Source organism: Toxotes jaculatrix, chromosome 11 (assembly GCF_017976425.1).
Source record: "Toxotes jaculatrix isolate fToxJac2 chromosome 11, fToxJac2.pri, whole genome shotgun sequence".
In the NCBI taxonomy this organism is placed as follows: Eukaryota; Metazoa; Chordata; class Actinopteri; family Toxotidae; genus Toxotes; species Toxotes jaculatrix.
Window position 1 is genome coordinate 13,394,109 of NC_054404.1, and position 15,907 is coordinate 13,410,015.

Genomic DNA, 15,907 nt, shown 5'->3' on the forward strand with positions numbered 1-15,907 from the left:
TTACCACAAACTGTGGAAATTTTTCTTTACTCTGTAACCTTTATTTAGGGGCTTATCATCTACTTTAAAATACCTTTTTCGCCCCCATAGTCTTGGACTAATTCAGTACACCTTCCTTCACTTTAATCTTGTGTACATTTCAAATAACCAAAGGGGAAAAGGCAAGCTGCTACAGAGGTTTATTGCATACAATATATGCAAGTCAGCTCATAGTGAGTTTATTATTTTTATATATACATTTATAAAATATGGCAGCTAAATAATGCTGCTTTCTGCCAATTTTTCACAGGTAACTGGAAGTAGGTCATTTGAATATTACCTCGAAGCCCCCACCCACTAAATCTGTAGATAGTTTATGAAATCTGAGACATTACAAAATCTAATAAAACCTGGTTATTTGGTCATATTTACAAATGACATACTGTTCCCCTGTTGTCTTTTACAGAAGCATGTTACAAAATTGGACACAAGTGAGGTACAAATCTTGAAAGTAAACAACACGTCTCTGAGTAAGTCATTACTCAAAGTACAGTACTCAAATACAGTTTTAACTTAGAGGCAAATACAAAACAAGTGAATTCAAGTGTAAGCAGGTACAAACAAAAATGACCAGAAACAGAAGCGAATGCAATAATGTTTGAACGAAGCACAGAGCTCAAACCAACTCGTACTGCAGCTGAAATAAATTAGACCGTGCAAAAGACTTTACCTTCAAGACTTCTTTAACTGATAATCAGATGAATTTATCAGCTAATCCAACCGTTCAGTGTACTCTAAAAATGTTTTTATTCCCATCTAGTGTGACCTATGTATTTTTGCATTCTCACAGACATCTCCATTCAACACAAGTAAATTAAAAGATATTGTACCCTTGAACTCTACTGGCTCATTTCTGACAATTACTGCATCACAGTTCAGTCTTTCATCTGTGTTTGGCTCAGCGGAATCGCTCCTTCAGTCTCCAGATGCCCTCCTGACCAGAGGTCCTATGGAAGTCGCAGATGCTCCTGAGCAGCTCTCTGAAGACGGGTGCCTGCCTCTGGGTTAGTCTTGGTTTGAAATACTCCAGCACTTCCTGGGTGGTGGCCTGCCCGTCCACGTTCGCCTGGAAAGCAACGAAGTTGCGCAGATCCACCAACAGCTCGTCATGCTCAGTGGGTGGAGCTGGGGGGGAGCTCTGTCCTGGAGCTCCAGAGCCGTCCTCCTCTTCCTCTGCTTCTTCTCTTTGGCTGGAGGGCAGGCTGAGGTGATTACGGGCTTTCATCTTGGCCAGCAGGGAGGAGGAAGAGAGCGGGGCGGAGTTTGACTCACTTTCTGCCCCCTCCCCGCTGAAATGAGCTCCTGAGCCAGGCTTCTTTGACACAGACTTCTTTATAAAAGCAGCATCCTAAAAGAAAGAACACAACATGACATCACAGACGCAAAATAAGTGCCAGATCTATACACTGTACATCTTTTCGTAACATCACTGCTGTTACCTTGCATTTGTCTGGAGCAGGGACAGACTGAACCGAAGGCGTAACCAGGAGAGAATTCTTCTTTTGTCCAAACCGTTTCCTGTGTAAGCAATAAAGGGAAAAACAGAAACATATTTTGTATGTTTTAAGTGAGACTAGTGAAGCTCTAAACAAGCCCAGTGTGTGAGACTGTGTACCTTGCAGGTGGAGGAGGGGGTCTATTGAAAGGCAGTCTGCACTGCTGGCGAGAAACCTTAAGGGCTTTGAGGGCATCTTTGGCCACCCTGTTGGCTTCTGCCTCTACAAGAACGTAGTCTGGGTTGGAGGACTCCATGATGGTGTCATGTTGCATCACACTATGGATACCTGAGGAAGACAGAGAAAAATTAGTGAAAAAAAAAACAAAGATGCTTATTGGTTTTGCAAGAAATAAACCCTATCTGATGTGGCAGATGGGGTTGGTGCCCCAAAAAGCCTACCAGATTTCTTGAAGAGCTTTGCCAAGACATAATCGTCTGATTTCTTCTGGTCTCCTGCCTCATTGTCTTCACTCTCTGCCTTCTTATGGGTCCTTTTCTTCACCAAGTGAGAGATGCGGTGGCCTTCAAACCGAGCATCTTGGGAGTGTTTGCGTTTCTTGTGTTTGTGTTTGTCCGAGTCGGCTGAGTCACAGTGCTTCCTCTTTTCCCTGTGTTTCTGTGGGCTTGTCAGAGCAGAGTCTGCGTCTCTGTGTTGGTGAGACCTGGACAAATTTGAGTTTTTGACAGCTGCCTTGGCTTTATCCCAGTCTTTGTTATTTTGTCCTAAATGCTGCATATTTGTTGACATATTTGGCTCTACATCCACGCCATTTTGGTTCGTGCTTTGACTGTCCGTCGGGACATCTGGTTTACCCTGAGAATTTTTACTGCACAGAGAGGTATTGCCATCTCTTAATGCAGTAATGTTTGTTGAGGAGTGTCTGCTGTCTATACCCGTTTCAATCTGGTTTGCTGAGGAGTGTTTATGTCCATGGCTGACATGGTTTACTGTGTGCAATGGCCTTGGCCTCTCAGGTTTCTTGGGTGCCTTGACATCAGAGCCTGTACCTATTTGAGGGTTAAAAAGAAAAAACCTGACTGGTGAATTCTTTCTATTTTTGGATTTTTAGATTCACATAATCTAACAATGGGAGAATAAAATCTTTTCTGCTAAGAACAAAATGGACAAACAGAAAAGGAAAACATACATACCTGCAAATATGGCGCTGGTCTCTGTTCCCTGAGTTCCATCAGGGTCAGAGAGGGTAAAGAGCTCATATATGTCATTAGACTTGAAGAACCGTCTTTGTTTGGGGTCCTTCAGAACACGATTGGTGAGAAACTGTTTGAAGATTTGCCTGAATTAAAACAGATAAAATACAGAATTAGATACTTGTGTATAATTTGCCATTTTGCCTCAGCAGGCAACCCCGATCCTCTGTCACCACAGAGTAGTTTGGCTGATGGATGAGAAAATTAGTTAACCGCACTACTGTAGGTATCAAAATAGAATCCCTGCAGTTCCTCCAACTTGCTTTCTGAAAGCACTTTACAGACACAAACCAAACAGAGCAACGGTTTAGAAGTCCTAGATTGGCCATTTAATAATGCAGGAAAGCTTTTCAATTACTGGGAACTGGGATAGTGCAAGTAGTAATACAGCAGTGATGCGAGCAATTAGTCATGTCATTACCAATATTCATGAATGTGTGAAGTCAATGGAAAGACAACTGAAATGGAAGGCTGGGTGAGAGAAAGCACAAAAGCTGGCACAGGATTTTTTTTTAAATCTCTTTTTTTATTAAGCTCTATGATTAAATATAATGGAAGTGTCTAAATCCAAACACGAAAACTTTCTGACCTGTGGTAGATTTTCTCCTCGATGGTCCCTGCAGTCAGCAGTCTGTAGACCGTCACTTGCTGCTTTTGACCGATCCTCCATGCTCGTTCCCGTGCCTATGAACAATACAATACATTCAAATCAGTGATTAAGGTAGAAAGTCACATCATAAAAAGGAGGAAACACAGTGTTTAGGTATTTTAAGCTCACTGAGCAGTAAGTAAACAAGAGGGCAAATCTGTGAAAACTATCCAACAGGAGAAAATAGGTAATTTTATAGGTAATTTTACAAATAACAATGTTTGAGTAACTTTAACAATCTCACAAGAAATAATGGACTTGGTAAATGTTTTATTTGTATTGAATTGTGTGTGTGTGTGTGTGCGCTAACCTGTGTGTCAGTACTGGGGTTCCAATCTGGGTCATAGATGATGACTCTGTTGGCTCCAGTCAGATTGACTCCCAGACCCCCAACTTTAGTGGTCAACAAGAAAATAAAAATGGATTTGTCCTGTAAGAAAGAAGAGCAAGGGAAAAAAAACATGTCAGTGATTAATGAACATTGACCACAGTTTTATACTCCTTTTTTTTGATAGTCACTTTGGGGTATGATCATAGAAATGAATTTCATTAGTAAATTGTTCACTTAAAATAAAACATCAAAGTACAATGACAGTATCCTGTTCTCTAAAATTAAAGCCTATTTAAGGATAATCAAACAGCTTAATCTAAACTTACTTAATTCTTCCTACAGAGAAGAAAAAAAAATTGCCAAAGATTTTTTTGCATTAGATACTAACACACTAAATTCTAAAATACTGAGTTGCCATACATTTGAACAGAATCAGGGTTTGATCACTATTTATTGGTCAGAATTTTCAAATCTTGCTTCTGAAGATTCACATCCATTGTCAGAATACTTCCCACATATCTGTATTTTTCTACAGAGACAATAAGGAACATTCAGTTTGAACAACAGATTGTTGTCAATTAGTGTTTTCACCTCAGGGTGAGGAGGGTTCCACTGAAGCGTCTTGGTCCCTCAGGATGGGATTTTCATGGGAAACACTGAGAGCCATTAGGGATGACTAATCCTTACCTCGTTGTAGCGAGCGATGAGCGGCTGTCGGGAAGCTATTGTGGTAGTGCCGTCCATTTTCAGGTACGAGTAGTTATTCTCCCTCACAAACACCTCTAAGATGTCCAGCATCTTGAAGGGAGGGAGACAATAAAGACAGCAGAGAGACAATGAGCAAAGGAAGACGGGGAGAAAAACGGAGAGAGGGAAAGAGGGGCTGAGGTTTGGATTATCTCTAAAAGGATTAGAGCAGATTAATATTACATGGACAGAGATACCGACAGGGAGGGTCTCAGGTTCCCTCTGAGGTATAATCTCATTGGTATTGACTGCAACAGCTGGGGCCTCTCTCTCACACTCTCTCACTCACTCACTCACTCACTCACTCACTCACACACAGTTTTATAGGCTCATGGTTTGTAGCCAGCAGCAAATAGCAAACACACAGACAACATTTACATTAAGTGACATGACAATTTACAATATTAATCTGAAGCAGGGGAGGAAATGACATGTTTGCCTATGCAAAAATCCATCTGAGGGCATTAATACAAATAATTCTAAAAATGCATCATATATCATATTTATTATATTTATATTAATTGCTATTTTTTAGCAATGTGATCGGTAAATCAGAGCAACGTGTTCCTGACCTGTCTAGACTGAGTGAAGAGTAGGACTCTGTGGCCCTGTTTGAACCAGAGACGCAGCAATGACTCCACCACTATCAGCTTGCCTGAGCGTTTCCAAAAGCCAAAGTGTTCCTCCTCCGTTAGCTGGTCCTCCGGGATTCCCCTCAGCATTCGGGGGCCGCCCGAGAAAAGGTCAGGGTGGTTGCAGATCTTACGTAGTGCTATCAAACCTGAGAATACCTAAGCAGCACAAAAAAAAGGGAAACAAGGGTTATTAAACAGACAGGTGACAAAACAGGTATTAAAGGTTGGTGGATTTCACCTCCTTTTGCAGCATTGCACCTTTAAACAAATAAACACATTTACTTTAGTCTACAGGAAAGAGTTACATAATTTATTTACGGAAATAAAGGCCTTGTTTCTTGATGAAGGCCCAAAGGCCACTGCATTAGTAATGGTGGTTAATGGACTGAGAGTGACCACTGAATATGTCTATAAGAGCGTGTGTGTGTGAGTGTGCGCGCAAAATCTGCTGTGGTCACCCCTGGCTCTCCAACCGCGTCCATTTGGTCAGTGGTGATAAATGATCAAGTCTCTCTCTCCAGGGTCTGACTAATGTGAGAAAACCGACTGCACAGCCTCCATAAAGACAGCATCTTAAAGAACACTAAAGTCAAGCTATTTAACAAAATTTACATGGCAAAAAAAAAAATTAATGCCACAGATGATCAAACATGTACAAGATTGCATAAAAATTTACACAGATGCCTGTGAATAAAAGGAGTGAACTGAAATTCATCAGTTAGTGGGATAAATCATGAATAAAGAAAATCTTGCTCCTCGATGTCTTCTCGACCAGCGATTTGCCGTCCTTGTCCTGGTAATGCAGCATAAACAGCCCAAAAGGACGAAAGTATAAAGCAAACGCAGTGAACCGGCTTTAACTATGAAATCAGTTCTTACCTGCATGTCCCCGTTTAGTATCTGGTAGACCTCTTTGGAATCTAAGAAGCTCTGATACACCTGCCGCTGTTCCTCTGTTAATCTGCAAAACAGAACCTACACACACACACACACACACACAGGACAGCGAAAGAGTGCGTAATGAGCAGTGAACATCCGTTTTAAAGCCTCTTGATGAAGTGCAGCATGTGAGAAGAGAAATTAGAGGGAAGCAATGTGTTTTTTTAGAGCCACTGCTGTCCTGAGGGACTGACTTAATGAGCTGAAGTGGACTGAGGAGTCAACCAGCGTCAGCCGCGAGGACAGACCAGAGACCAGCCACCTTAATGAATACCTGCTCCTTTTACTTTACTAGGACTTTATTAGCTGGCTTCACCTGACAAGGGCCATGCACATTCATCAAGTACTCCTTAGACGTGGCACATACAGTCACATCCAATCAGATAAACACCTCCCCAGTTAAGAGATCCAGGCATGAGAGGCTGTTCAATACTTGGACAGAACAGGGTCAAATGTCTCAGAGTAGGATGAATACCTGTTCATTTTTGTCAGGTAAGGAGAGGTTGGCCTTGACGTCTGCCTTCATTCGTCTGAGCAGGTAAGGATTTATGGTGTCCCTCAGCACACATGCACACTTAAACGCCGTCTGGACCTGTAAATACAGAACAGTTGATTTAAACTTTTAGCAAAAATAAACTGCCTCAAAAGCAAAAGCAGGACTCAGTGTGTCAAACAATCAAACACTCACACCTGTCACTGTTCGCGTTTCCTGGGGCATGATTGTTGTTTTAGCCCCTCCTCTGCCTTCTATCATCACCTCCCTCATGTTGCTGTCCCTCTCAGCAGTACGAGCCATTAAACATTGATCAGAGTGCTGTTGCTCTCGAGGGACAGAGCCCTCCTCTTTCATCAGTACTACTAGCCAGCTCCATTGAAAACAGAAGGGGAGCTATAGAAACACCCGGCCCCGCCCCACGCTAGGAGACCCACTGCAAATGGCCTGCTACACCTCATCCAGAGCCAGTGCTAAAGGCCAGTTAGCCTTTTAAACATTAACTCACTGGGGGTCCACGGTGGGATCAAAGACACCCTCAGCAAAGCTGGAGGGGTAAATACCATGGTGGGATTTAGGGCTCAATGGAAGTTAGAGTGGAGAAGAAGAGGGAAGAAGGAGGGCAGCAGATGACCCAGGTATCCCTGCACAAGCTGCTGAGTGGATTCACATGGGGGCACAAATGCGTGCTTCAGTAATTGATCCCACATCCACATGCTCGCCCAGCCCCACCCCAAACACATACATTTTTACCTACATCTACTCGTACATACATAGGAACATCAGCTGAGGGCCTGCCTCTTGCTCTGAGAATTTTTAGAGGAGGATAAGGCAGCAGAACTTAGCCCTCTCTGACCATTTAATAACATTAATAATTAGTAAAGGTTTTTATTATCGACAGCGGAAGAAGCATCAATAGCCGGCTTAAATAATTAAATCCATACAGTCAGTGGGTTATTAACGATTGAACACTAATGACAAAGGGCTACAATTTAGCTCACTGGCTCTCCACTTTAGCCTCTCCCTCTCTCTCACACACTAGGGATGTACTGAAGTTCCTTTGCATGGACCTACATTATCCTGCACTGCACTTAATGGCTCTGTTGTTCCTCTATCACTCCTTCTGACCTGCTTCCATCTAGCTCTTCAAAACTGTGTGTATGTGCATCTGTATGACTAGTGTTGTCAAGTGGCACTCTAGTCCGTCGTTGCTCCCTCCCCATGCTGAAGTTGCAGTGTTACTTATAGGGTTGCTCTATTAATTGATGACTTCTTATTGTATGTATGCTATGCATCCCTTTTCTCCAATTCTTGTTCACTTCCAACCCCAGTGGAAATAAACCATGCAGATTTTTGTCCAAATTTATTACTTTAAAAACTTTTTTCCTTCTATCTGTGAATAAAAATGGTCATATTAAATCAAACTGTAAAACCCAAAAACATGTTCAAGCACAATGACCCACTTATGGTGTGGCTTTACACTTAGTTTCTTCTTTGCATTTATCTACCCTTCATAGCTGCAAAGTGTGGAGAAGTATCAAGGAGCAGAACCTAATTGTGTTGGTATTTGTGTGTGTGTGTGTGTGTGTGTGTGTGTATTCCAGTACCTGAACAGGTGAGGCATTGCTGTATCCCCCCATGGTGATTGGCACAGAGAACTGCTCCATGAACACAGGTAACGTTCCCAGTTTGCCGGGGAAAACAAAGTCAAACAGGGACCACAGCTCCTTCAAATTGTTCTGCATGGGAGAGCCTGACAGGATGAACCTGTGGGGAGTACGGAACTAGAAAGAAGGAAGAGGCAATGTTATATTTATGTTGCAGTACAAGATGAATGGCAGTAAACACCTTCTCTTCCAACGGCAGGAAAACAATAAGAATTGTGTGTATTTATGCCAAAGAAATGTATGAACTGTGAACAGGGAGACGCTGGATTACTACTACAGTTTTAAAAGTATTACACTGTAAACTTCTACATTTCTTCCTAACCAACAGTCATTACTAAGGACTGGACCCTTCAGGTGCTGTGGTTAAAATTTGTGTGTTCATGAATGTGTGTGAACAATACCTGTTTGCAGGCAGTGGTAACTCTAGCATTCGGATTCCTGATCTTATGGCCCTCATCCAGTATAATGTAATGCCAATCGTATCGTTGCAAGGCATCTTGCATATTCCTAACGGCTGAATATGAGGTTATCAGGATACCATGACATGATGCTATCTCTGGAATGAGCCTTTCCTGCAACAGGAAGAAAAAAAACACAGAGACACAAACTTTATCAGTACAGATTTTATACAGTGCAATTCCAAATCATCTTTAGTATCCTGTACTTTAAAGAGCGTCCAGGTAAGGTATCTCTGTCAATGTGTTTTGAGCAGAAAGGGGAGGAAGGGAGAAGGTTAAGAGGTAACGCTGCTTAAGAAGATCTCTAGTGCCCCCCAGAGGAAAAACAGACCTAGTAGAAAAACAGACAAACACACATCTACCTTGCTGCTGGTGAAGGAGCCAGTTTCATGTAGAACAGCCACTCTGAAAGGAGGCCACCAGGTGTGAAACTCTTTCACCCACTGGTGCATGACTGTAGCTGGGCACACGATGACTGTAGGACCCAGACCAACATACCTACAAACAAATACACATTTAGTAACTGCTGATGGGTAAACAAAATAACAAATCTCAGCACATTTCATTAGGAAATTAGTCATTATTTCTATGCAAAATTATAGAAAATTAAGGCTTTTACCCAATAAGTATAAGTGTGAAAATGTGCCTGACTTGTATGTAAAATATGTGAAAAGAAAAGAGGAAGAGGAAGCTCAGCGCCTAGCTACAAAGTCTACCTCAGCTGCTCCACTTATTCTCTGTTTCTTAAAAATGAATCAGAGAGGGTACATGACCACATTGCTCAGCCCCTCTGTGAAGATTTACAAGAGCTTTGTCAAACAAACACCAACACACACACGCACATATAGAGACACTAATGGGCTAGTATGAACCTCTGCCTGGTGGAAGCTATTGATACTGGGCCATAATTGAGTTTGCAAGCAATCAATTTGTGGGCGTCTATAGCAGACAGAGTATTGACCATCAGGGAAGCTCCACCTTCTAAGTGCATGAGTGTCGTTTGTGCTGTAAAACCAAATTACTGCCTCATGTTTTCCATGGTTGATTTGTTGTCCCCACACCTGCTCCACTCCCTCTACATGAGTCCAAAATTCACTTTAAGTGTTCATGAAGACACTCACTCTACTCTAACACACTCTTTCTCAAACACACACACACATGGTGTCAGTGTTTTCTCTGATGCCTCCAGTAAGAAAGTGAAGAGTCTGATAATTGAAACATGTTTAATAATTCAGATGAACACTCTCAAGCAGAAATCCCCCTAATCAAATATTCATACCATACAGACACACAGTCTCTGGCCACAGTTTGTTTGTGAGTGTGAGTGTGTGTGTGTGTGTGTGTGTGTGTGTGTGCACCTGTAGTTGGATCCTCTGGTCCTCAGTTTGCTGTAGCTCAGTCCAGCCAGAAAGCTGATGACCTGGATGGTTTTACCCAATCCCATCTCATCTCCCAGGATACCGCCTGCCTGCTGACAGTGGAGTTCCCACAACCACCGCACACCTGTCTGCTGGTACCTGACAGTGGGATATACATGTATGAACACACTTCAGTAATCAGACTACATTTCAGCTGAAATCTGGTTCAAGTCTTATGGTTAGTACACAGCCACACTTTTCAACTGTCAGAGGAAACTATTCTTGCTCTGACACCATAAGGTTGAAGGTGTACTTATCAAACAACTATTAGTTAATCAGTGTCATTTCAGTATAAAGGTCTGTAAGAGCAAAGGGTGTGATGTGCTGCAATATACCAGAAAAGGTCCACAGATCATCTTTATAGCTATTAGTCACTTATCACTTCCTGAGCTGGCAACAGTAATTTGAGAACATTTCTAATTGGCTGTATGGATGTTTGAGATAACCGTAAACTCTCCACATCAAACTTACTTGTAAAGCTTTTTCCAGAGGAAACCAGGCACTTTGAAGCCTTCATCAAACTCTGCATCACTGTCATCTGTGAGCTCTTCACCTCGTTCTCTCTTCTCCTCCCTTTCTCGAAGTCGCTGACGCTTCCATCTCCTAGTAAGACAGTGATTATGTATTGAAGTTACACGTGCATCTAAATGGTGAAAGGATTTCCTCTGTTACACTATGAAGATCTTGAGAGTTTAATCAATATTAGCAAACACAGGCCCTTTGTTACGCTAGAGGTTCAAGTATTTCAAATGAATTTTGTTTCTGGTTGGAATTTCTTTCTCTATAGGCAGAGACCCTGTGACACACAAGTGACCCGTGTGACGGTATAAAGTACCGTCCCACTGTATGCATACTGTGACAGGTCCAGCTACATGCAACCCTAAACACGGTCCTCAAAAATAGCGAATGGATGGATGGATCTTCCATTTGCACCTATTGCACTCAGTGATTTATTTTAAGAGTTGCCTACACAGGTGTATGGACAGAAAATGCTTGTTGTGGGTTTCTCCCTTGAGCGGTGGAACATCTACAGCTAAAAGGGAAATGTAAAGGAGAACAGTTTTAATAGTGCAGGAGAGAGTGCAGTTAGAGGCACAGTCGTCGCGCAGCAAATGAAGATTGATACAGACAATTAGTAGTGCAAGTTCCCCAGAAAGGTGTGAGGTGCAGAGGATAAGAATCCATCTTCATTTGGGCCTGGTCCTGTCACCCTGCCACGAAACTGGTCCTTTAGCTGGGCCTGGGAGACCACACTCTCTAATTAAGTCAAGACTAAGCATTGGTTCAGTTAATTACACTTTTCTGCCCCTGCTCCACCCCCACCCCCACACCCCCCCCATCCAACTACAAATACCACCCGCTCTAATAATATCATTCCTCATATAAGCTAGCCTCACCATCCATGCCGTGTCTGCTGTTGAATTGACATTCAATCACTGTAGTGTAGAAAAAGGACACATGCCAACACAATTTATTTGGCAGCTATAAATATGAAATCTCATTAGGGCTGCTCTTCCATTAATTTGAGCATTAGAGTGAGTGAGTGTATAAAACCATGTGCAGGAGGATAATTAGGCCAGTATGAGAGCAGAGAGAGAAGAAGAGCAGGGAGTGAATTTGCTTAGTCAAGAAACAGCTGCCAATCTCATCTGGGATTAACTCCCCTTCTGCACTATGGAGCCAGCAGAAAACAACTGCTTTTCTCCTTAACTAAAGGGAATAACAATAGCACATTTGCACCACTGCCACTGCAAATGTGACGCAAAATTAAAGGCTCAATCTGGTGTTTGTTGAGCATGTCATTTACAGGCGGGTGTGTCTGCATTCTCTTTAGAAGACAACTTAGAGATGAAAACTTTTAGCATCTGTGTCCTTAAAAAATAAGGGGCAATATGTGAGTATTTTGGTTTTAAAGATTCAAAATTAGATTAACTGATACTACCAACAGAATGTGAAAAAAAATAACAGTTCTAACATTTTATTAAAGATGCCTGTGTAATGTATTGCAGACATATCTACTGAAATCTGCAAGCAAACCAGATAGTCCCCACCTGTCCCGTCTTTTATACCACTTTATACCTCAAGAGGCAATAGTGAGTCACTATGAGAATGAAGAAGTGGTAACTGAGTACTCTACCCTTCTTACACATTGCCCCTTTACATTTCTATTTAACTGAAGGCTAAAATTATTATCAATAATTCATTATACAGCTTTAAAAAAGAAAGAACAGTGATCATACCTTATTCGTTGCCTGTAGTATTCCACATCTCCATCATCTTTGCATTTTTTCGCTTTACCCTTCCCATCCTCCTCTTCCTCTGAACTCTCAGGGCAGTATTCTTCCTCACTGTCCTCCTTTTTCTTTACTTTCCTCCTCCCTCTCCCTTCAGTTTTGCTCTTGTATGGTTTCAGCTCATACTCTTCATCGTCATCCTCCCCAAAGCCCTCCTCCATGGCTTCTCTCTCCTCTTGGTCAGGATCTATGCCTTCATCACTGGGCAGGTACTCTGAGCCCTCGCTGTCTGTCTCCTGTCCCTCAGTGTGATGCTTCCTCCTTGGTTTAGAGAGCTGAGGCTCAGCCTTAGGTCGAGCCTTAGGATGGGCCTTCAGAGCAGTTATCTGGAGCTTTCGTATGCGTTTCCTTAGTTTTTTATCCTTAGAGGAGGAAACAGTTCGGTTGGTTTTTCCCCTTGCCTCTTCATCAGGGCTGAGTCCTGAGCGCCTCTTCTTTAGTAGAGGGACTCTCTTCCTCTCAGTAGCCAACTTGGCCTGGTCCATCAAGTACTGGTCAAAAGCCGAGTTCTCAGCAAGCATCACCTTCCGAGGTTCTTTCTTTACCTCCTTCTGAGGGATTCGGGTTCCAAAAGGAGTCATGTGACCTTTCCGGATAAGTTCCTCCCATTCGGTCTCCTGAGCTGGCATGAGCATGCTGCCCAGTGTGGATGGCCCGGCTTCTAGTACAAGACACACAAATGCAGACTTAGATACAGCACAGCACTGTTTTGAGTACTTGTTTGTACTGCATAGGATTGAAAATTACAGCACCAAAGCACTAGCTGGCAGTGGAGTTTCTATTGCACTGTTGAGTTTCTTCATGTACTTCAAACAATGGCGACTGATACTAAGTAGATCAGTGTATTTTTTACCGCCCAACATGCATTTAAGAGTTTGCTTTCAATCTTCTCCATCCATTCCTTAAACGAGGAATGGCACAAAAAAAGCCTTCTTGGCCACTATAACTGCAAGTGGTCTTACTGCTCTGCATTGTTTCCATCTCTGCTTTGTTTTGCTAAATGCTGGGCAGTGCTGAACATGACCCTGGTTTCGCATTATCCACAGAAAGCAGGGCACCAGCATTTAATTTGCCTCAGGTGACTCAGTGTTGATTCTCACCAGTGGTAATGACAGGGTGGTAGAACAATGTTATCTGTCAATACACTGAAGGAAATCACAGATCAGAAATTAAAACACCTCACCTTCATCTCCATCATCCTCTGCCAAAAGTTCAGCTTCAACCCTCTCGGCATCCTCTCCCCCCAGAATGGCCAGAAGTCGCTTCTGTTTGGCTCTGACTTTCTTCAGCTGTTTCTCCTGAAACAAAAAGGTGTCTTCATCATCATCACAGTAACTATCAATAATATGTTTATGTAACATTATAATGAAGATTGTATAATGTTGTTCAAACCATTTGTCATTTGTAGTATTTTACCTTATTTTCTTTCTGTCGTTTGACAGATTCAATCTTCCGACTGATATCTTTGCTGGACGCAGCATAGGGTGACAGCTGCTCGATAATCTTGTTGACATGTTTCAAAGATGCTGTAACAGACCTGAAACACACAATTTTAAAAAAGTTTGATTTATCAGCCCCTTTTAAGGTTTATTGTTATTTTGATATCAAAAACAAATTTCTGTCAAGATAGTGGAGAAATTGGCTGCACTTGTAGATTTTTTTTTTTGATCTTCTATTTTCTTCATTTGCGCTCACCCAGTGTTAATTTTAAAGTTACCAAAGGGAAATCTTTAGTATATTTTAAATTTAAATGAGAGGTCAAATATCCTTCTGTAAATAAGTCCTGGAGAACCTCAATAATCATACTTTTTCCTACTTTTACCACTCTTATAATGAAAAAAAAAAAAAGAAACAGTAATTGTTACAGTTATGGTCCATCACCTGACATCATCAAGCACAGACTGGTACTCCTTCTCAGCCTCAGCTTTAGCAGCAGCATGACTAGCCTCTTGGATTGCCTCGTCCACTTGCCGCAGGACCCCTTGCTCAAGGACATCCTGGTCATACACAGCCACACCAAGGCCATGGAGTTCATCTGCCCCAGAACTGGCAGACGCTGCTTGAATGCGCTGTCGGTCGATGTGTAACAAGGCCCCAGACCTCTTGCCAGCTAGATGCACCACAGATGACAACAAATTAAGTGACTTTGTGTTTATCATGATAACTCTTTATGCGTGTCAGTTTTAATTATCGATCTTTGCCCTCATCTGTCCACAATATTGCACGGCTCACCGGTGTTGCTCTCCCCAGGTCCAGTGTTGGCAGGATAGGCTGCAGCTGCCACAGAGCCCTGACTGTTTTCAGGGAAAGAGCAGACTGCTGAGCCCCATGTAGCTCCATCCTCCTCTGTTCCTCCCGGGGTGAGAGCAGCACTGGCCGGGCTGGAAAGGGAGGAGGGCAGCTGGTCCTCTGAACCTTCTACAGGCATGGTGGTGGGGCTGCAAGAAGAGTCAGTCAGTGGGTCATCCAGATGTAAACAGATGCTGTAGTCAGTTAGACCACCGTTATTGTGTGTTAACTTAGTCTTCCACCCAGAAGAGGTTATGTTAACTATGAACTGAAGTAGTTAGTTGACGTTAAAGTCGATAATGAACGATAACCTGTAACATCTACTTTTTTTGCTCCGGATGACTGATTTTAAGCGAATTATCCTGTGTACGAGTCAGAGCAGAAAGGGAAAAATAAATATTTCTGACACCTGTTCCTCGCAAAGAATGTCCTACAAGAAGCGGTTAGACTGATAGTTATAAGCTCAACATAAAGTTTAGATAGAAACATTAAACCCTGTCACAGGGCTCCATTGTTTACGTGGCTAGGCTAGCCTGCTAAGCTAACAGTGTGCCGAACATCATCAGCTGTTCATCTCTGGCGACCAGCGGCTTCAGTTAAACAAAGAGAGGTTCATACGGCGGCCTGTCACTGTGTTATCGGTTCTGTCTGAATGAAATTACATTAAACCGAGGGTCGAAGCGACAATGACAGAGATCACTTACAAAACGTGCAGTTACACAACATCACTGGCTTGGTTTATGTCATATTTCTTGCCAAGCCCCCTAGTTTCCGGTGCAGAGGGAGCTTTGTGCTCTCTGGTCAACGATTGTTAGACAGCGCCCTCTGGTGGTTCAAAGCTGCATTGGCTCTCTCCCTCTAGATGGCGCCTCGAAACCATTTATTTTAGTGAAGATTAGACTATGGGGGGACTCGCTGAACCACCCACAGTCCAATGAAAATGTTGCGGACCAGATTTTGACATGTAATCTATTGTGTCTGAGTTTTGCATAATCAGCCTGGGAACCAGTCAGATACATGTGTCGAAGACGGTTTGGGAGTTCTTGTGTTGCAATCAGGGTGCAGTTCAGCCAGACCTTGCACAATGGCACCATCCAATAAACTAATCCAAATCTCAAAACTACTGTTCTTCTGTAAAGCATCAATCCCTCTTTAATGTAATTTTTTCCCCAAAGTTTTGGAAAGTGTGCATTTTATGAAAGTCACAAATGTGAGCAGTGCCAAATACTTGCAATTCG

General features: G+C 42.5%; 1 protein-coding gene across 2 annotated transcripts; it reads right to left on the reverse strand.

Moving 5' to 3' along the window:
• Nucleotides 1-41: 41 nt before the first annotated feature.
• Nucleotides 42-15,436, reverse strand: ercc6 (excision repair cross-complementation group 6). Of its 2 annotated transcripts, none has more exons than XM_041050458.1 (22): nt 15,374-15,436; nt 14,613-14,818; nt 14,262-14,490; nt 13,797-13,917; nt 13,564-13,678; nt 12,327-13,038; nt 10,558-10,689; nt 10,027-10,185; nt 9,031-9,166; nt 8,612-8,782; nt 8,151-8,327; nt 6,526-6,642; nt 5,991-6,086; nt 5,049-5,267; nt 4,417-4,527; nt 3,709-3,828; nt 3,339-3,433; nt 2,690-2,835; nt 1,937-2,545; nt 1,655-1,823; nt 1,479-1,557; nt 42-1,387 (listed from the first exon to the last, which is right to left on the reverse strand). In XM_041050458.1, exons 2-22 carry the CDS (start codon nt 14,806-14,808, stop codon nt 938-940), a joined length of 4,359 nt encoding a protein of 1,452 aa, XP_040906392.1. In that variant the 5' UTR covers nt 14,809-14,818; nt 15,374-15,436; the 3' UTR covers nt 42-937. The 2 variants fall into 2 exon arrangements, with proteins under 2 accessions (XP_040906392.1, XP_040906391.1); XM_041050457.1 differs by having other exon boundaries at nt 12,327-13,041.
• Nucleotides 15,437-15,907: the final 471 nt, after the last annotated feature.